Source organism: Adiantum capillus-veneris, chromosome 22, assembly GCF_014529385.1.
Source record: "Adiantum capillus-veneris isolate H3 chromosome 22, ASM1452938v2, whole genome shotgun sequence".
NCBI classification, from domain to species: Eukaryota; Viridiplantae; Streptophyta; class Polypodiopsida; order Polypodiales; family Pteridaceae; genus Adiantum; species Adiantum capillus-veneris.
This window is the reverse complement of record NC_140952.1, coordinates 14641059-14662740: the sequence shown is the minus strand read 5'-3', so window position 1 is coordinate 14662740 and position 21682 is coordinate 14641059. Positions and strand designations below refer to the sequence as shown.

The window sequence follows — 21682 nt, the reverse complement described above, 5'->3', positions numbered from 1 at the left end:
TAGATAGAAACTTTTGGAAATATTCAAAGGCATATTGGGAATTTTAGTCCAAATTTGGGAGGTATTTTGGGAGTATTTCAAATTACAAGGGGAAAAGGCATCACCATCGATGAATCCCAAATAGTTTGGGGCAATGAAACCTGCCAAAATCAAGCTTGGAATGACAAAAAATATTTCTTCATGGCTTCACATAAGGAACATACTGAGGTATTTACAAGATATAACCAGTCCATGCAATAAGCGAAGTTACCCATATTAGTAATGCCAAATGGCCAAGTTGCGAGTGCATGTATTGCTTTGCCAAAGCAAATTTAACTCAATATTTAGTTCTCTACAAACATCTACCACAGTAAAATTGTGCTCCTCCTTTATGCAATATGATATTAAGAGTCCATTGCCAGGCATGCATAGTAGATAGTCGCCCATCATAATTCACATAACCAACATACATTCTACATTGCCTTCATAGCTTTACTTACTCCAAGTTAAGGCTACAGATTGACCTCTTCTCTGTTTTATCCTTTCCTCTCTTGCCGTGCTTCTCCCTAAAACAGTCTTGAAAAAAGTCAGCAAAAGAGATTATTACAATTTGCATGAGCAACTCCTTTGCTCTCACAAAACTCATGTCACATGGTCTACCACCATTAGAGCTACAGTTTTTCTATGCTGTAGCAATCAATGCTACAAAATTTTCTTTTGAAATTTGCATCACAAACAAGAATTTTAAAGTTTCTGCTCAACAAATTGCATGCAAATATCTGAACCACCCTTGGTGTACATTGAAGCTTTCAATAAAAACAAAACAGTTGCCCAAAGAGGCTAAATGAAACCCTTGGTGGTGCTTCCATCTTGATCTTCACTCTGTTAACAAAACTCCTTTTTGCTTCAATCACTAACTTGATCTGTACAGCCTGCTACCACTACAGCAGGCCGTATCTGACAGCACCTTCATATCTGACAGCAAACAAGTCAATGCTTCTCCAGAGTGACCTTGAGGGCCTACACGAATTTGGCTTGAAAATATGCACCCAACTACTTGATCATCATATAGGCAACTGCTGAGGCTAAAAACTTGTTGGATGCTACATGAACAACTATCTAGATTGCTTGTGTGGAAATTATATGTAAAGGAACAATGACCCATTGATCCATGGTTCCATGGCGCATGACCGTCCAATTTGTTTCGTCCTGTTTGCATCCATCACTATGAACTATGCTGAGGAACTTGACTGAGCTGCAGAAAACAGAAAATACGACTTAACATCAACCAGATGGAATTCATTTTCTTACTCAAAACCTAGGTGGCCACTTAAATAACCCAATACAATCATGTAGCACGACACTCCAGTAGAAATCGGCCGTGGATGACCAAAATTTCATAGCAAGATCATGCCCAATCACTCTGGGATAGAAGCCACATTCCTGGACAGTGCCTAAACCCAGCATAAGAAACTTCCTTTAGCACAATCAAGACGCCATTTTGACACACCACAGAGATTTTCCACAGGCACTGGAAGTTCTGCAGTGTCTTCACTAGGACTGGCGGTATAAGAAGAAGGTTATGCTTAAGAATCAGGTGCCACATAATTTTCCACGTTCTTATCGCAGACTCACAGTACTAACATAGATACTAGCACAAGAGATAACACTAATATCATCATGTATAAGTATCCTCATAAGTGGACTAAATTAAACCAAAGCAAGATAAACAGATGAAATAATAGGTAAACATCACAAAAAAGCACCATGGAAAGCTCTGCAGAGCCCAGATGGAATCTAACCATGTCTTTGTAGAAAGTCATGATACTGTGCAGAAAAAATAATGCTGAAGGGCTAAAAGGCTCTTTAAATGAAATGCTACTGAACATGTGTTGCTAGTGATGGTGACCTCATTTGCAGCTTTGCACTTTCCATGCACACACACGTGTGTGTGTGTGTGTGTGTGTGTGTGTGTGTGTGTGTGTGTGTGTGAGAGAGAGAGAGAGAGAGAGAGAGAGAGAGAGAGAGAACCCCCCACACGACAGCATGTACCCCTTGTCGGACAGCATGAGAGAGCAGGACCACAGACTGTAGAGCCAGTGGGGATGATCGTCGGCGATGTGCTTAATTGGTAGGCAGCGGCTGATTGGCCAGGCACAGAGATCTTCCTCGTGGGAGCAAACAGACGGCCACCACCCCACGCAGCATGCACAGGGTCCAACGGCGGATGAGCACACTTATAAAGGTGGAGAACTCGCGGATGCCTCTGCGAGCAGGGTTGCCATGAACAAACAAGACATCTCCACATGCAGGGTCGGCATCATTCTCCTCTCTCGCAGGCGCAAATACTAAGTGAGCAGTACCAATACTAAGTGAGCATGGGAGCTCACCTTTTATAGTATTTGGAGCAAGTGGCCATATTCCTCCAGCACAGTATGGCCGGCCCATCATCAAGAGGTACCACGAATACAGCAACGCCACCTAGTACAGAGACAGGGAGAGAGCTAAGGAGAAAGAATGAGATAGCACTTAGAGGGTGTTGTAGCGCGGACCTGTCAAGATGGAGGCACCGTGAAATTAAGCGAAACATGACAGGGTTTACAGAGCCAGGAAACCTGCCGAATGAACATATGTGTGCGTGTGTGTGTGTGTACACGTGTGGTGGCATTTAATGCGTCAATGAAGTGTCTTTACAGACACCTCCAAATTCTCAACTACCGAATTACCTACTATATTTCACACAGTATCAGTATCAGAAGTAGCACCAGTACCAGTATCACTAGTACCGCACCAGTATAGTATTGGTCCACAAGTAGCACCAGTACCAATACACAAGTAGCACTAGTCCAGTATATTATCGACTAAGCCCAAAAACCATTTAGTCGGAGTAGAAAGTGTTAAAACCAATATTCCATATTTCAATATTTGTTTTTAACAATATTCGGCCACCGCCATCACAACCAACCAGTCATTCAGTGCATTTAATCAGTTATGCCCAAGAACCAAAGACGCACCAGTTAAGTAACTATATAGTACCAGTACACGGTTAGCACCAGTACCAGTCTCACAAGCAGCCCCTGTACCAGTATACTACACAAACAATACCAGTCCCAGGACCGATATATCACACAAGTGGCAGCAGTATCAGTTTAGCACAATAAAGTACCAGTACGAGTACAGTATAGTACCAGGACACAAGTGAACCCAGTATCAGTACACAAGTAGCATCAATTCACTAGTACTGGTTCAGTGCAATAAAGTACCAGTACACACGTAGTTCCATTTCGCTTCAGTAATGTACCAGTACATGTTCAGTATAGTACCAGTGTAGCACCAGTATCAATACATAAATAGTATCAGTGCCAATCTAGTATAATAAGTACCCGTACCAGTACCAGTACATAGGTAGCACCAGTACCAATACTAGCTCTAGTACAAGTAGTACCAGTATCAGTATAGTGATTTTAACACTTTATCCTAGCAAAGTGTGTGTGTGTGTGTGTGTATAACAGAGAGAGAGAGAGAGAGAGAGAGAGAGTCCCCCCCACACGATAGCATGTACTATAACTGGCCTGTACAACGTAGAGGGCGGTACTATTTCAATTACATGTTAACTTTACACAGAGCATTGAGAAGGGAAGAGAACACAGTTGCGTCCAGCGACTAGAATGTCACTGCACACACGAGACCGACACCCTGTAGGCCCCAAAGACTGGCGCCCCTTTCGGTATTTCTTTATTCAAATTAAGATAGACGATCCGACCACTTAGCACAAGCTTTCACAAAGCTGTCCAAACCTGGCGAGGGCTGAAAACGCAGGTTTTCGACCTGATTTTGGCAACATAACGACGCAAAACCCCTGTAGGTCAAAAGCACCTGTCTAGGACGGATTCCCTCGCTATCTGGAAGCTTTCTGGTGAGCTATCACAGAATTTCAGCGGGCTGTAATTCCCTGTTTTTCACTGCCGGGTGCCCAAAAGCCTGTACACGCATCCCAAGGCTCTCACGAGGCTCCCCCGGGGTTCCCTTGCAGTTTAGGTGCGAAACCCTAAACCTGCAGAAAAACACAGCAGGCTGTAATTCGCTGTTTTGGATCGTTTTTAGCGGAGCGAACACGCCTACGCATGTCCCAAGGGCTCCCGCACGCAATGGGACAGTTCCCCTGTGAATTGGACGAGTTTTCACGCGAGAAAACTCTCCGAACTCGCAATCTTTCGCGATGGAACTGTGCGTACCTGTGGGGGATTAGCAATTAGCTAATCCGGTTCCTGTTCAGAAGGCTCTTGCCTTGGCAAACGCGCATAAACCCCCAGAACTGTACATGTTCAACTGAGTAGCCCAACTAGTGGGGCATTACCATATGTGCCAAAGGGGAGAGAGAGATGCACGAGAGCAAGTCATCACGCTACATGAGACAAAGGAGAAGGCAAGCTTTCCATTAAAGTTGTAGACCTGCACCCACTACTCACACACACAATGTAGCTCACTTGTGTTCAAAATCAGCCTCCTCTCTCAAATTGGGCGCCCCCTCTTCATGCTGGAAGTGGCAAAATTGCCTGGAGCTGCCATGTGTCCAGTTTGCCCCTTTTGAGTTAATTCTCTAGTTCCCACTGACTTATAAAGTTATAAGTGACTTTCTGAGTGGCCCAGACTTCATTTGGCGCACACAGGCTTCCATACTCGTCAGAATTCAGTGCTAACTGGCCCGACCAATCCCAGACTGACCGACCCAGACTCCCGCTATGAGAAACCTATTCGGCCGCAGCCGTTTCACACTGGCCATGCAATGTCCACTTGCACCTTTTCAAGGGTTCCGGGGAAAACAAGTAAAAATATCTAGTACTTATTTACGGAAGGCAACAGGAAAATACACCTCCTGGTGACACACCCCACCCTTGAAATACTGCAAGCGACCTCGCTTGCATGCCAATAATACATGCGGTATCTGTTGATATCACACATATTCTATGATGGGAATCCAAGATATACATGCTTCCGGAAATGTAGCGTTGGACGATTAAACAATCCCATCAACCTAGCTACGACACATATATCAAGCAGAGAAGTCTTCTAGTGTACTCTCAAGCACAAACTTCTCTAGCTAAATTCTGTATGGAAAGAGTAGATACAATTGCTTAACTACTCTCTTGAGCATCATGAACCATGCTCTTGCCTTGCTCCAGAAAAGGCTACATCAAGTCACTGTGGGTTCCATTTGAAAGGCTTCAAGATACAATTGCAATAGCTGAGGTGAATCAACCAATTCAGACTCTTCCATCCATTTGGCATCCAACGATGGATAGTTCTTGAACTTCACCAAATAGCGTCTTGCAACCTTTCCTCTTAACCTTTCTTTCTTTATGTGCCAATATCTGTTCAAGAACAAGGATTTCATCCAATTCTTCCACTTCGGGTTGTTCCTCATCAAGCATATTCTCTGGCAGATCACCAACAAAGGGTCTTAGAAGGCTGACATGAAAAGCATTATGTATTTTCTAGCCTTCGGGTAGCTTCAACCTGTAAGCTACATCGCTGATCTTTTTTGAAATCTGAAAAGGACCATAATATCGCATACTGAGCTTAGGAAATAAGCGTTCCTTGCCTTTCCTTTTCCTTAACCTGGCCTTTTCAAAGCGCAAAAGCACCCAATCACCAAGTGAAAACACAAGTTCACGACGGTGACGATCAGCAGCTTTCTTTTGCTTAGCCTGAGTCTTCTCAAGAGCAATCTTTATCTTCCTGTATGTTTCATCCATATCTTGCACATACTTGTCTGCCTCAAATATCTTGTCCTTAGTCTGCAAAATGGGCGGGACTTTCTTCCCTCCTTCCACTATTTCAAATGGTGCCTTACCTGTTGACGTATGCACAGTGTTATTGTAAGCATATTCAACCAATGGAAGATGGTGTTCCCAAGTTGCCTTGTGCTTTGACACATAACATTTGAGCAGGTCCAGAACAGTAGAATTTGCCTCTTTTGACTGTCCATCAGTTTGCGGATGAAAGGAAGAAGAGAACTTTAGCGTAGTGCCCATGTTCTCAAACAATGCCTTCCAGAAAAGACTCGTCATACGTGGATCCCTATCACTGACAATTGATTGAGGCATCCCGTGATATTTAAAGATATTGCTCATAAATATCTTGACCATGTGTTCTGGCTTTATCTTCTTCCTCACAGGAATGAAATGGGCCTGCTTACTGAACCTACAAATGATAGTCCAAATCCCATCATTGCCTGTTTGCGTCCTTGGAAGATCAAAGATAAAGTCCATTGCTATGCTTTCCCATGGCCTATCTGGGATCGGCAATGGCTACAACAATCCTCGTTGCTTTTGTCTGTCAAATTTGACTTTTTGGCATACTAAGCATGATCTTACAAATGTGTCAACATCTTGACGCAAAGCTGGCCAATAGAAGAATGCCTCAACCCCTTTCACTGTCACATCAATTCCACGATGCCCGGCATAAGGTGGAGCATGACTTTCCATCAAAATCTTTGGCCGTAACTGTTTAGTAACGCATAACTTTCCATGCATCATGAGAAAGTCATTCTTTGTTAGAGCTACATCTCCGGCTGCTTCACACTTCATATTGTACGGCTAGTATGGTCCGGGTTGGCCACCCATGTCATGCACTTAGCCTAGGATCACATGTGCACATTGCACATGGTCATTCCTTTTTTCCATTCACCACACCCACATTGGATGGTTTTATACCTTAGGGTATTTTTCCCATGAGGGTCGTGAGGTTTTTTTATCTCATGAGGTCGTGGGGGCCTTGGGGCTTTAGTATATATGCTAGGCCCACCCCACATGTATTTATCATCTTGTACACTTACGATAGTAGAGAGGTTCCATTGGGAACCCGTTTACCCACTCTCTCTCTATTCCAGCGTTGGCTCCTTCTCTCTCTCTCTCCATCGCCATTCTCACATGGTATCAGAGCCCATTTAGGGGAGCACCTTCCAACAACGAATTCAGGGATCTGGCAGCAGCGCTCTTCTTCCTTCAACATTTCATCGCGAGGAAACACTTTTTGAAGAGGCTGCGTTTTTTTGAAGTTGCTGCGTTTCAGTTAAACCAGCGTTTTCAGAATCTGGACACATTGCGTTTTGGGCTAAAGCATCTGCGTTTTCAGAAGCTATTCGGTTTTTGAGGCCTCAGCCCATCTACGCTTACAGGGGGATTACCATTCAGCGTTTTTTTCCTCCTTGGTCCACTCCATCCAGGATTAACTACAGTTTTTTTATCCTATTCCCTACTTTGCTAACGGTGCTTGTGTTTACTTGTTACACAGTGGAGAGGCCCAATCGTCTGCTGACCTTGCAGCAGAGTTCCCTCTCTATCCCTACCACTTTACCCCTCATTGCCCCTCATCGGACGGGCATTAACCTCAGCAATTTGGCAATTTTTCAGCTTGCTGCGTTTTTTGCTACTGCTGCGTTTTAAGCGCACACACGAGGTGAGGACATCGATCTCATTGGTTCTTACGGTACCCTCTTCATCGGGCATTTTCCCCTCTCTTCCGGTGCGATTCTGGACGAGTTTTGCTTGCTGTTTTTCTCTCATTTCAGCCTCTTTAGAGCTGAGATACACAGGGATTACTCAACATCCGCTTCTGCAGCGTTTCCATCTTGTTCGGAGACGTACAAGCTTGCTGTTTTTTACTGTTTAGCAGTGATTTTCAGCACCTTAGCAGTTGCTCTTGGGTAGACAGTTTGCCTGACACTTATCCTCTAGCACGGTTGATCACGGTACCCTCACATCGACTTGATCTCTCTGCTTTCTGGGCATACGCTTCCGCACGGAGATTGAAGAGACGTGGCTGCCCCTGCAGCATATGGTTTTACGGTCTTCTCAGAGACCTCCAAGCTGGATAATTCCAACTACAGTGTTTGGAAGACGAAGGTGAAGACCCTGATCAACTACAATGGATTCTGGGATTGGCTTCAGGACAGCACATTGGCTACGAAGCCGGTTCTTACTCCAGGATCTGCTTCACAGGCAGATATTGATTCATGGGTCGACACTGACCGTCGGGTGTACACTTTTCTCCTTATGAACCTCTCTGACACTGTTCTACAGGAAGTTAAAGCAGAGGAGCACGCACACAAGCTTTGGCAACGCATTACGGAATTGTTTGAAGACAAATCAGTCGCCAGGTGTCTTCGGCTAGAGCGGGAGCTTTACCTCCTGCAGTTCAGCCAGTTCAACTCACTTCTAGGGTTGACTCGCAAGATGCGGGAGATCTGGGACGACCTCGTTGCCTCTGGAGGCAGCATGACCACACAGCACATGGCCAAGCACTTGCTCTTCAAACTCCCTCCTCGATTTGATTCCTACTACCAGGGGATCATACGCTCACACCCCGCAGCCCCGCCTACCTGGGAAGAGGTTCTTCCCGAGCTCATGCAGATTGAGAGCCACTCCGAGTTTCGGGCCGGAGGAGCTGTTGGTGCGGATGGTGCATTGCTGGCTAAGGGCAAGGACAAGGGAAAGACGGCCCAGACATCAGATTCGGGTGAATCTTCTACGTCGGACGACAAGAAGAAGAAGAAGAACAACAACAAAGACATCGAGTGCCATTATTGCAAGAAAAAAGGGCACAAGCAAGCGGAGTGTCGGAAGAAGAAGCGGGACGAGGCTGACAAAGCTAAGAAGAACATAGCTTCCACGGCGGTGACGACTGCCAAGCCATCTGAGGGGATTTCTCTTGTTGCTGCTACCGGTGCGGCATTGACTTCTACTCAGTCTGGAGCATGGATTGGGGACAGCGGTGCTACCGCCCACATGACTCCTATGAGGGACTGGTTCAGTTCCCTTACAGCTACGTCAGATCAGACTATCACTCTTGGTGATTCCAACACGGTACCGGTCTCTGGTACATGCCACATACCCATTTTCAGATCTTCGACTGACCCACGATACAGTGCTTTGGAGGCTTTGTATGTACCTGACTTAGCCTTCAACCTCCTTTCAATGGCTTCACTTGACTCACAGGGGGCACAAGTACTATTTGGAGGAGGTAAGGTTGTTATCTCCGACTCTGCTACTGGCACAGTGCTAGCCCATGGTGAGCGAGACGGCGCCCTTTTCAAGCTCACAGCACTACTATCACATGGCTCGGTATCTTCTTCATTGTGGCATGCCAGATATGGCCACTTGAACTATTCCTACATGCAGCAGGCATCCAGGGAGTCCTTGGTTGATGGGCTTCCTAGCATTCGCTCTCGTACGGGTGTTTGCACAGCTTGCCAGATGGGCAAGCAACATCGTGACGCCTTTCCGAAGCAGGCTGAAACTAGAGCTTCGAGACCACTAGCCTTGATCCACACCGACATTTGTGGCCCTCAAGCCACTCCTTCCTTCAGCGGATCCCTCTACATGTTGGTGCTAGTGGATGATTTTACGAGGTACACTTGGGTTTACTTCTTGAAACTCAAGTCGCAATGCCTATCCTACTTCAAGGATTGGAAGACTATGGTGGAGAAGGAAAAGGACTTAAAGATTGTCTCTCTTCGCTCAGACAACGGAGGTGAGTTCACTTCCAAGGAGTTCGCGCAGTTCTGCAAGTCGGAGGGCATACAACGCCAGCTGACTACTCCTTACACTCCATCTCAGAATGGAGTGGTTGAGCGGAAGAATCGGACTATTGTTGAGATGGCTCGGACGATGCTCGAGCATGCTTCTCTGGCTCGGGTTTTCTGGGCAGAAGCTTGTTCCACGGCGGTCTACCTTCAGAACAGGTCGCCTACATCAGCAGTAGCATCTATGACCCCTTATCAGGCTTACTATGGGCGCAAGCCCTTTGTGGCACACCTACGCGTGTTTGGGTGTCCGGCCTTCGTGCATGTGCCGAAGGAGAAGCGGACGAAGCTGGATCCTAAGTCCAAGAAGATGATCTTTGTTGGATACGGTTAGGAGTCCAGTGGATTTCGCCTTCATGATCCGGTCACCAGGGCCACTACAGTAAGTCGTGATGTTGTCTTTGATGAGTAGTTCATCGGCCCTTCAGAGGGGGCGTCTACATCGGAGCCTTCTACATCGACACCTCTCTCCCTTCCCGCACCAGTCAGGCCTCCACCTCCACCTCCACCTCTACCACAACAGCGAGTACCTACCTTGGATCATGCTGATTCTGACACCGACTCTTTCCGTCTGCAGATGATGCTGAGGACGCTCCAGAGGACGGAGCGGCAGCACCTCGGGAGCGACTTGTACCTGGTTGGCTTTATTCGACAGTTTCTTCTTCTGGATTGACAGAGTTACCACAGCCGCAGGATACTGGGCAACCTAGACGCTCAGCACGCCTTCAACAGCGAAGGCAGGTATACGAGGGCAACGAGTTCGTGAACTTTGCTCTCATGACGCGGATTTCTTCTGCGGCCCCAGAGCCCTCTTCAGTGAAAGAGGCTCTTGAGTCTAACTCTTGGAAGCGTGCGATGCTTATCGAGCTCGACGCTATTGAGCGGAATGGTACTTGGAAGCTTGTTCCTCGACCTAAGAAGCGGAAGATTATTGGGACGCGCTGGATCTTCAAGACGAAGTTCAAAGCTGACGGTTCCATCGAGAAGCACAAGGCGAGACTTGTGGCCAAGGGCTATGCACAACGCCCTGGCGTTGACTTCGACGAGACTTTCGCTCCGACCGCTCGGATGACTACTATTCGGATGTTACTCTCAGTAGCAGCATACTACGGCTGGCCTGTCTATCAGATGGATGTCAAGAGTGCCTTCCTCAACGGTACTCTTACAGGGGAGATTTATGTTGAGCAGCCGCCGGGTTTTGCGAAACCTGGCTTCGAGGACTACGTCTGTCGACTGTACAAAGCGCTATACGGCCTCAAGCAGGCTTCCAGGGCCTGGTATCAGAGGATTGATGAGTTTTTCATTAAACTCGGGCTGAAGCGTACACATGGTGACGCGAACTGCTATGTAGCATCAGAGGGCAGTTTAGTTGCTATTGTTATTGTATATATTGATGATTTGATCTTTTCAGGTTCTTGGACAATCAGGATCTGCTCCATCATGCAATCTTTAGAAAAGACATTTGAGATGACGGATTTGGGCTTGCTACACTTCTTCTTGGGTTTTGAGATTTACCAGACACCTCATGGCATCTTCTTCTCTCAGCGGAAGTATGCTACGGATATACTTGACCGACACAGAATGGGACAGTGCAGACCTATAGGCACTCCACTTGAACCCGGGGAGAACCTTTCTATCCATGATCCCTCAGCTCGGGTTGACCAGACACAGTACCGCAATGTCGTAGGCTGTTTAGTGTGGCTTACCCATTCACGCCCAGACATCTGCTACGTTGTTTCCATACTCAGTTCTTTTTCCTCCAAGCCTCGGCAGCGACACTGGAAGTGTGCTCTTCGTACAATGAGGTACATTTCTGGCACGGTTGATCTGGGGATCTTCTATAGTCGCTCAGGCGGTTCCACACTTCGTGGATGGTGCAATTCGGATTGGGCTGGCAATCCCGACACTCGGCGCTCGACTACTGGAGTCGTTTTCACACTTAGCTCAGGACCTATCTCATGGAGCAGCAAGAGGCAACCTACCGTTGCGCTCTCATCTACAGAGGCGGAGTACCGCGCAGCTTGCTACGCTGCGTGCGAGGGCATTTGGCTACGGAGACTATTGGGGGAGCTGGGGTTCCCACAGACTGCAGTGACACTTCTTTCCTGCGACAACCAGAGTTGCATCGCCATCGCCAAGAATCCGGTCTTCCATGCAAGGACCAAGCACATTGAGGTGCAGTATCACTATGTACGCGAGAGGATTCTGGTTGGAGATTTGCGATTGGAGTACGTCCATACGGCGGACAATGCTGCAGACATCTTCACCAAGGCTGTTTCCCAGCAAACTTTGGCTTCTATTCACCGCATTCTTTCTGTTTGCTCAGCATCCGGTGCTGAGAGGGGGTGTTAGAGTTACATCTCCGGTTGCTTCACACTTCATATTGTACGGCTAGTATGGTCCGGGTTGGCCACCCATGTCATGCACTTAGCCTAGGATCACATGTGCACATTGCACATGGTCATTCCTTTTTTCCATTCACCACACCCACATTGGATGGTTTTATACCTTAGGGTATTTTTCCCATGAGGGTCGTGAGGTTTTTTTATCTCATGAGGTCGTGGGGGCCTTGGGGCTTAGTATATATGCTAGGCCCACCCCACATGTATTTATCATCTTGTACACTTACGATAGTAGAGAGGTTCCATTGGGAACCCGTTTACCCACTCTCTCTCTATTCCAGCGTTGGCTCCTTCTCTCTCTCTCCATCGCCATTCTCACATTCTTAAGCATATAGTGCTCATGATGTTGCCCATCAACAAGCTGGTCATAGATCCTTGCAAAATCTGAATCTTCAGCATATTGTGTCTTCATTTCGTCTAGTTCACAATGGTACGGAATTGACACTGCTGAAATTTGGGGCTATCGTGACAACGCATCAGCCACCACATTCTTTTTCCCTTGCACATGCACAATCTGAAAACGGAACATTGACAAGATGTTTGCCCATCGCATGTGCTTCTCAGACAACTTCGTCTGTGTGAGAAAATATCGCAAGATTTGATGATCCGTTTGGACAACAAAATCAGCCCCTAGCAGATAGTGTTTCCAACTAGTGAGAGCATGAATTACTGCCAGCAATTCTTTCTCATAGACTTGCAAGTTTCTTTCAGTCCTCAAAAGAATTCTGCTCTCATATGCGACTACTCGGCCAATCTGCATTAGAACTGCACCAAGACTATGGCCACACACATCACACTGAACCACAAAAGGTTTCGAAAGATCTGGCAAAATGATTACCGGATCTGAAGTCAGCTTCTCTTTCAAGTGTTTGAACGCTAAAATTTCCTTGGCTGTCCACTTGAAAGTAACTCCTTTTCCTTGTAGTGCATGGAGTGGAGAAGCAATCTCAACAAAATTTCGGATGAACCTCCTATAATAGGAACATAAGCCTAGAAAGCTTCGAATGTCATGTACGGACTTCAAGTCTGGCCAGGACCTAATTGCTTCCACTTTAGCGGGATCCATGCGTACCCCATCCTTTGAAACAATGTGCCCAAGGAAGTGAATTTCTTGCAAAAAGAATTCACTCTTCTTCGCATTAATGAGTAGCATGTTCTTACGTAACTCATTGAAAACTACAGTCAAGTGATCCCTATGCTCCTCTTCGGACTTCGAATAGACAATCATGTCATCAAAGAAGGTACCCACGAAGTTTCTATGTGGTCTAAAAATTCTATCCATCATTCTATTAAACGTGGCAGGAGCATTTGTGAGACCAAATGGCATGATAAGAAACTCATAGAGACCAAATGTTGTCCTGAACGCAGTCTTATGGACATCTTCTAGTCTAATGCGTATCTGATGGTACCCACTCTTTAGGTCTATTCTTGTAAACAATGACGCTCCCTCAAGCCGATCAAGAATGTCATCTATCCTCGGTATGGGGAACCTGTTCTTGATAGTATTCTTATTCAAGGCGCGATAGTCAATGCACATGCGCCATGAACCATCCTTCTTCTGCACTAAGAGTACAGGCGAACAAAAAGGGGATGAACTGGGCTGAATCAGCCCCTTCTCTAAAAGCTCGTTGACCTGACTCATAATCTCTTTCTGCTGGGCTGCACTAACCCTGTATGGTGGTCTATTCGGTGGACTAGAACCTGGCACAAGATCTATGGTATGATCCTCAGGTCTCTCAGGAGGTAACTCCCCTGGCAAAGAGTCCGAAAAACAATCACCGAAACCACTCAAAAAAGTTGACCCGTCTTTATCTAAGGTAGACAAATTAGATACAACTTGAGGTACTTCTTTTGCAAAGATCGAGTACGCAGAAAGATGATTCTTTATTACAGATGAAATAGCAGAAGCAGAAACAACTGGAACAGACTCGCCTTTAAGCTTTACATCAAGGACATGAGTCTTTCCTCTATGTACAAGGGTAATCTTTTTGTTGTAAGTATCCACCATAGCATGCAACCTGTAACACCATGGGATACCCAGTAACACATCACAGCCCTCAAGTGGCATAATATGAAATTCTTCCGCATCCACATAGCTCTGAATGTGTAGACGAAGCTTTCCCAAAATGGGAGTAACAGGCTCTGAATGACCTGGGCATACCAAGCCTGCTTCCCCTGTCATACCCATCTCCTCTGCACGAATGCCCAACTTTGATGCCAATTCTGGTGATATGAAATTTGCACGGGCTCCTGGATCAAAGAAAACCAGCACTGTCTGGTCTCTAACTTTGCCCCAAGCTCTGCACAGCTCCGTGGCATCTCTGTTTGGCTGGTCTCCAACCAAATCTGGAACAAGTCCTGCACTTGGCTTTGGCTTCTTCCCTTTATGGTCCGACTTGTCATCCTTATCCTGTAACTTCTTCTGTGGGCATTCATTTGCAAAATGTCCTTCTTGTTCACAAATGTAGCATTTCTTGGCCTCCCTAAGAGCTTCAAAAGTTTTGCCAGAAAAATGCCTCTTTTGTCCTTGTCCTCGTCCCGAAGAAGACTTAGACTGCTTCTTGGACGTATCACCTTCTTCAGTGGAGGGCTTCTTTGTGGGAGGCTCAGAAGGCTTTGCTGCAACATTGCCCTTGGCTGAAAACTGTTTGCACTGGGACCCTTTCTTGTGGCTATTAAATCCATCGGAATCTCCCTTCGACAGATTGCTGGCCACTCTTGCATTCTCTATCAACTAAAACATATTCATGACAGTAGTCTTTGTGCAGTAGTCCCTGATTTTCTTGGGCAATCCGCAACAGTACTTCTCAATCTGTTCTGACAATGGCACCAACCTGTAAGAGGTGACTGGCAACAGTGCGGCCCAAAACTTTTTATTGTACTCTTCCAGATTCACACACTGTTTAGCATTCAACTCGTGTCATTCTGTGATCACATCCACTTCAAAAGTGTTTGTCAACCATGCAAGCACAAAAAGCTGTTTGAATTGGACCCACGTTGTTTGGGCTTGACCCTGGTTCAACAATGCGGTCCACCATTGGAGCGCATTCCCTTTCAAGAAAGTGGCAGCCTTGCGTATCTTCGAAGATTCCGTGAAGTTTCCTCCAACATAAGCTGCATCGAACTGCTGTATGAAGGTCAAAGCCTTCAATTGATCCTCAGTTCCTCTGAAAGTTTCAAACTTCACTCCCTGCCCACCTTCCTTGTAGTCCTTCAGCTGACTCAAAGGAGCCACATTATCATAAACAGGTGCCTGTAACAGTGGTGCTCCATTAGTGTTCGTTCCAACACTCGCATCAACTGTTTTCCCTGTCATATCTGCATTGTGTACGTATGGCTGCGAAAAACCAGCCATACCAAATTGTGTTCCAGGCACTCGAAACTGGCCATAGGCACCCTGAAAACCTGGTTGGACACCCATGTTCGCGTACATAGGGTTACCCATGCCTGTTTGCATTGTCCCGAACACATTCCCTGGCATATAACCTATGGAAGGTCCAGCCATAGATTGAAACACTAAACCACCTCCAAAATAACCAGGATAAGTATTAGGTAATGGAAGGGTCTAACGCATAGCGTGTTCATTACTCCCTTGACCATTCACAAACAGTTCCTATCCAGCTAAAGCAAGTTGCTTTGGATCATTGGACACCGCTAGTTGCTCAACCACATGGGCTTTCCCTCGAGTATCATGAGTCCTCTGCGCATTGGAAACTCCTTTTCCTGGAACGGCTCAGTCATGCCCTATGTAGGAGGCTGAAAACCCTGTGTCGGAGCCTGTAAGAACTCCTGCATCCTTGGGTTGTTAGCCAACTGCTGAAACATGTCCATGCAGCAACGCAGTTGAGTTCTAAACAACCTCTCCTCTTCTTGAAGAGTTGAAGGAACTTTCTCCGTGCCATGTGAGGAAGATCCCTCTTCAGGTACTTGGTCTCTCTTCTCTGCCATATCAACAAGCTCTGTGTTGCTTTCACCCACAACAATCCACGCTGCACTTTTTGAAGAAAAAGTGACTATCCCGGCGATGGAACCATATAACCGGCCTGTACAACGTAGAGGGCGGTACTATTTCAATTACCTGTTAACTTTACACAGAGCACTGAGAAGGGAACAGAACACAGCTGCGTCCAGCGACTAGAATGTCATTGCGCACACGAGACCGACACCCTATAGGCCCCAAAGATTGGCGCCCCTTTCGGTATTTCTTTATTCAAATTAAGATAGACGATCCGACCACTTAGCACAAGCTTTCACAAAGCTGTCCAAACCTGGCGAGGGCTGAAAATGCAGGTTTTCGACCTGATTTTGGCAGCATAACGACGCAAAAACCCCTGTAGGTCAAAAGCACCTGTCTAGGACGGATTCCCTCGCTATCTGAAAGCTTTCTGGTGAGCTATCACAGAATTTCAGCGGGCTGTAATTCCCTGTTTTTCACTGCCGGGTGCCCAAAAGCCTGTACACGCATCCCAAGGCTCTCACGAGGCTCCCCCGGGGTTCCCTTGCAGTTTAGGTGCGAAACCCTAAACCTGCAGAAAAACACAGCAGGCTGTAATTCGCTGTTTCGGATCGAGGGCTCCCGCACACAATGGGACAGTTCCCCTGTGAATTGGACGAGTTTTCACGCGAGAAAACTCTCCGAACTCGCAATCTTTCACAATGGAACTGTGCGTACCTGTGGGGGATTAGCAATTAGCTAATCCGGTTCCTGTTCAGAAGGCTCTTGCCTTGGCAAACGCGCATAAACCGCCAGAACTGTACATGTTCAACTGAGTAGCCCAACTAGTGGGGCATTACCATATGTGCCAACGGGGAGAGAGAGATCCACGAGAGCAAGTCATCGCGCTACATGAGACAGAGGAGAAGGCAAGCTTTCCATTAAAGCTGTAGACCTGCACCCACTACTCACACACACACTGTAGCTCACTTGTGTTCAAAATCAGCCTCCTCTCTCAAATTGGGCGCCCCCTCTTCATGTTGCAAGTGGCAAAATTGCCTGGAGCCGCCATGTGTCCAGTTTGCCCCTTTTGAGTTAATTCTCTAGTTCCCACTGACTTATAAAGTTATAAGTGACTTTCCGAGTGGCCCAGACTTCATTTGGCGCACACAGGCTTCCATACTCGTCAGAATTCACTGCTAACTGGCCCGACCAGTCCCAGACTGACCGACCCAGACTCCCGCTATGAGAAACCTATTCGGCCGCAGTCGTTTCACACTGGCCATGCAATGTCCACTTGCACCTTTTCAAGGGTTCCGGGGAAAACAAGTAAAAATAAAAATAAATAAAAATATCTAGTACTTATTTACGGAAGGCAACAGGAAAAATACACCTCCAGGTGACATGTACCCCTTGTCGAACATCATAAGAGAGCAGGACCACAGGCTGTAGAGCCAGTACGGATGATCGTCGGCGATATGCTTAATTGGTAGGCAGCGGCTAATTGGCCAGGCACAGAGATCTTCCTTGTGGGAGCAAACAGACGGCCACCACCCCATGCAGCATGCACAGGGTCCAACGACGGATGAGCACACTTATGAAGGTGGAGAAATCGCGGATGCCTCTGCAAACAGACTTGCCATGAACAGACCAGACATCTCCACATGCAGGGTCGGCATCATTCTCCTCTCTCGCAGGCGCATCGAGTGTAAACACAGGTAAGGCGTAGAAAAAGGAAACAGCAAATGGAGGAAGTTAGGTCCTCTGGTTAAGCAAGGGGGTTGGCTGCTTGGCAGTAGGCCCTAAAGGCGGCAACTTGCCCCTCTCAAGCCAATTGCCCCATAGCCCCGGCTCATCACACACACACAACACCCTCTCTCTCTCTCTCTAGCACATCAAGTGTAAACACAAACAGGGTGTAACAGACTTGGACACTCCAAGTCGAGATTCTACCGCGACACCACAAGAATTCACTTAAAAACACTTCACAGTTCACAATTGATTCAACACTGGCCCGGCGGAGTTCCGTGCCTAGAGATATTGGCCCCAAAGACTAGCACCCCTTTCGGTACTTCTTTTTGTATTAATCTGCAACTCAAAGTACAATTGAGTGGGAGGCTCTCACTCTCAGACTCTGCATCCAGATGCCCTAAGAAGTGAGAGCCCAACAACTCTTATAAAGGTTTACAAGGGATGCTAAAAGCAAAGCCCAAAAGCTTCAAAATCAAAAGCCTTCAAAAAGCAAGGCTCTCTCTCTCTCTCTCTCTCTCTCTCTCTCTCTCTCTCTCTCTCTCTCTCTCTCTCTCTCTCTCTCTCTCTCTCTCTCTCTCTCTCTAGCTTTGCTTGTAAATTAAAGCAATTAAAAAGATTCTCTCTCTCTCTTTCTCCTTGCGTAGCCAAAAGCTGTCCCGTTGCTTTTCCGTACACTGCTTCTACAAAAGGCGCCGCCAAAACACGGGCGTCCGTACAACAGGCCACGTCATCAGTGGGACGTTCATACAGCAGGCAGCGCCACGTCAGCATTCGGCCCTTAATTTCCGAGAGCCCAGTCTATTGTCAGCTGGGGGCGGGTGTGTTGTGTGTGTACTGTGCAGCCAGCAGCCACGTCACCAGTTTGTGACATAGCCCCCTCTTGAAAGCATTGTAATCGCCCTCGATTACGCCTGCAAAACAAACAGAAGCCATAAACTGTCTTAACAAACACTGCCAGTTAGTACCAACGCACTAGGAACATACATCTCGCACATGTACCAATCAACAGTCACATCACAGGACATCACTTGACATCACAGGACATCACATGACAAATCACATTCATCATTCATTCGGATCTCAGACCATGATTTATCGACAATGCAATTAGCAATCGCATCTAGATTCACTCATAACCTCATAGATGCCCGATTGACTAATCCCTATTGCAACCATGTCAATCAAGATCATTCAAACCAAAATGCTGCAGTCATTTCATCTATCAGTTCCTGCACTTAAACAAGTCAAGAACAAGTCAGTATCATATTATCAGGAATTCCAGTTCATAAAGTCATACAACAGAATGTTGTCAGCTCTTAGTATCCCTGAAGCTCAAAGAGACATCAGTGACTCTAGTATCAAAAATCGAGGCATCTGTTGACAAAGGAGCGGAGTAACTCCCCTCTTGTGCATACCCACTGCACCAGATATTCGGCCAAGCTGAATTCAGGGTTCCGTTTGGAATAGACTATGCTAAGTCAAAAGCTTCAAGATAAAGTTTCACAATCTGAGGAGTATCTGCTAGGTCCTCCTCCTCCATCCACTTCGCATACAATGCAGGATAGTTCTTGAATTTAACCGAGAACCACCTTCTCACTTTACCCTTAATCTTTATGTGCCAATATCTGTTCTAGAACAAGGATCTCCTCGTTTTCTTCCACTTCAGGTTGCTCGTCAAGCTCCCCACCTTCGGGCACATCGCCTTTAAAAGGCTTCAGGAGACTCACATGAAAAGCATTGTGAATCCTCCAAGTGTCGGGCAGCTTCAGTCAGAAGAAGACATCCCTTTATCTTTTCGGAGATCTGGAAAGGTCCGTAGTATCGCATACTAAGCTTTGGAAAAAGCCTCTTCTTTCCCTTTTTCTTTCTTAGGCGTGCCTCCTCAAAACGTAAGAGCACCCAATCATTCTCCTTCAATTTCAAATCGCGACCATAGCGATCTGCTGCCTTTTTCTGTCTTTCTTGAGATTTTTACAAAGCCTCACGGACCTTGGCAAAAGCCGTGTCCAAGTCGCGCGTATACTCATCGGTTCAAAAATCTTATCTTTCGTGCTTAGGAAGGGTGGAACCTTCGCAACACCTTCAATAATCTCAAATGGCGCCTTCCCCATCGAAGAGTGTATCGTGTTATTGTACCAAAGGTAAATACTTTTCCCATTGAGTCTTCTGACCCGAGATGTAAGACTTCAATAAATCTAGTACCACTGAATTGGCAATCTCAGATTGCCCGTCAGTCTGCGGGTGGAAAGATGACGAGAACTGCAACCGCGTGCCAATGTTCTCCCAAATTGCCTTCCAAAACAAACTCATGAATCTGGGGCCCTGTCGGAGACAATCGTCTCGAGCATGCCATATAATTTGTAGATCTGGGCAAACAGTCTCGCTAAGTGATTCAGCTTGACTGTTTTCTTTACTGGAATGAAATGAGTCTGCTTGCTAAATCTGTCAATAACAGTCCAGATACCATTGTGACCACTCTGTGTTCTCGGGAGATCAAAAATAAAATCCATTGCAATTAACTTTCCCAGGGGCGGGTGGGTATGGGCAAAGGCTGTAACAATCCCTTTGCTTTATGCTCGTCAAACTTGACCTTCTGGCATACCAAGCAACTGCGCACAAACTCGTCCACATCCTTCTTGAGTCTCGGCCAAAAGAAGTATCTCTCTACCCCTTTCAAGGTGGTAGCAATGCCGCAGTGACCCATAGAAGGTGGACAGTGGCATTCGGTCATAACCTTACCTTTTCCCTCAACGGCTGTGTAACGCACAACATGGTTTTCCTCATCAAGTAGCCATCCCGAATGGAATATCCCGCTATTGTCTCCCCATCCCGTATCCCTGTGAAAATGTCTGCAAAATCTGTATCTATGGCATACTGATCAACCATATCCTCGAAGCTCCTATAATGTATCGCGGAAATAGCCAGAACCAACGGCTTCCGAGACAAAGCCTCTGCCACCAAATTCTTATGTCCCTGCACATGGACAATCTGGAAGTGAAACTATGACAAGATGTTCGTCCACCGCATCTGCTTTTCCGATAGCTACTTCTGTGACAAGAAGTAGCATAGACTCTGATGGTTTGTGACGACAGTAAAATCCGCTCCGAGTAGGTAATGTCGCCACTGAGTAAGAGCATGATAACCGCCAAAAGCTCTTTCTCATAGATCTATGCTGTCAATTCCGACGTTGAGAACAGTCAGCTCTCGTAGGCAATGACATGGCCTTCTTGCATTAAGACCGCACCTAGACTACGACCACAAGCATCACAATATACTTCAAATGACTTCTACAAGTCCGGCAAAGTCAAAACTGGTCCTGTAGTCCGTTTCTCTTTCCATGTCTGAAAGGCAATCACCTCTGTGGGTCCCACGAGAAAGGGACTCCTTTCTCTCTCAAGATATGCAAAGGGGAAGCAACCTCTACAAACTTTCTAATGAACCGCCTGTAGTACGAACACAAGCCCAAGAAGCTTCTAACTTCATGGACATTCTTCAAATCGAGCCAATCACGGATAGTCTCTATCTTGGCCGGGTCCATTTACACTCCTCGTGTTGACACAATGTGTCCCAAAAAGTGTATCTATGGTAGGAAAAAATCACTTTTCTTCGCATTAATCACTAACTTGTGATCTCGCAATGCCTGAAAGACCTGAAGCAGATGTTCTCTATATTTTGCCTCATCCTTGGAGAAAACAATGATGTCGTCAAAGAAAGTGCCAACAAATAGTCTGTACTCTCGAAAAACCCTGTCCATCATCCGGTTAAATGTCGCAAGAGCATTGGTTAGGTCAAAAGGCATCACCAAAAACTCAAATAATCTAAAAGTCGTCCGAAAAGCTGTCTTGTAGACGTCTTCCGGCGCAATTCGGATTTGATGATATCCACTCTTCAAGTCGATCCTGCCAAAGCACGAGGATCCCTATAGTCGGTCAAGTATATCATCGATTCTAGGAATCGGCAATCTGTTCTTGATGGTGATTTTGTTGAGAGCTCTATAATCGATGCACATTCTCCAAGATCCATCTTTCT

At 46.4% G+C, this 21682-nt stretch overlaps 1 protein-coding gene across 3 annotated transcripts in view; it reads right to left on the bottom strand.

Moving 5' to 3' along the window:
- Positions 1-406: 406 nt before the first annotated feature.
- The window catches only part of LOC147428943 (uncharacterized), a 39640-nt gene continuing 18364 nt past the window's right edge, over positions 407-21682 (bottom strand). Inside the window, exons 4-5 of one of the 3 annotated variants that reach the window (XM_086495175.1) lie at positions 2370-2460; positions 2202-2245 (exon numbers count right to left, since the gene is read on the bottom strand). In XM_086495175.1, coding sequence (XP_086351301.1) covers positions 2217-2245; positions 2370-2460 — 120 coding nt within the window. In that variant the 3' untranslated portion in view covers positions 2202-2216. Of the gene's footprint in view, positions 1235-2013; positions 2461-21682 lie in introns of those variants that run through there. The other 2 variants (XM_086495176.1, XM_086495174.1) reach the window with 2 other exon arrangements.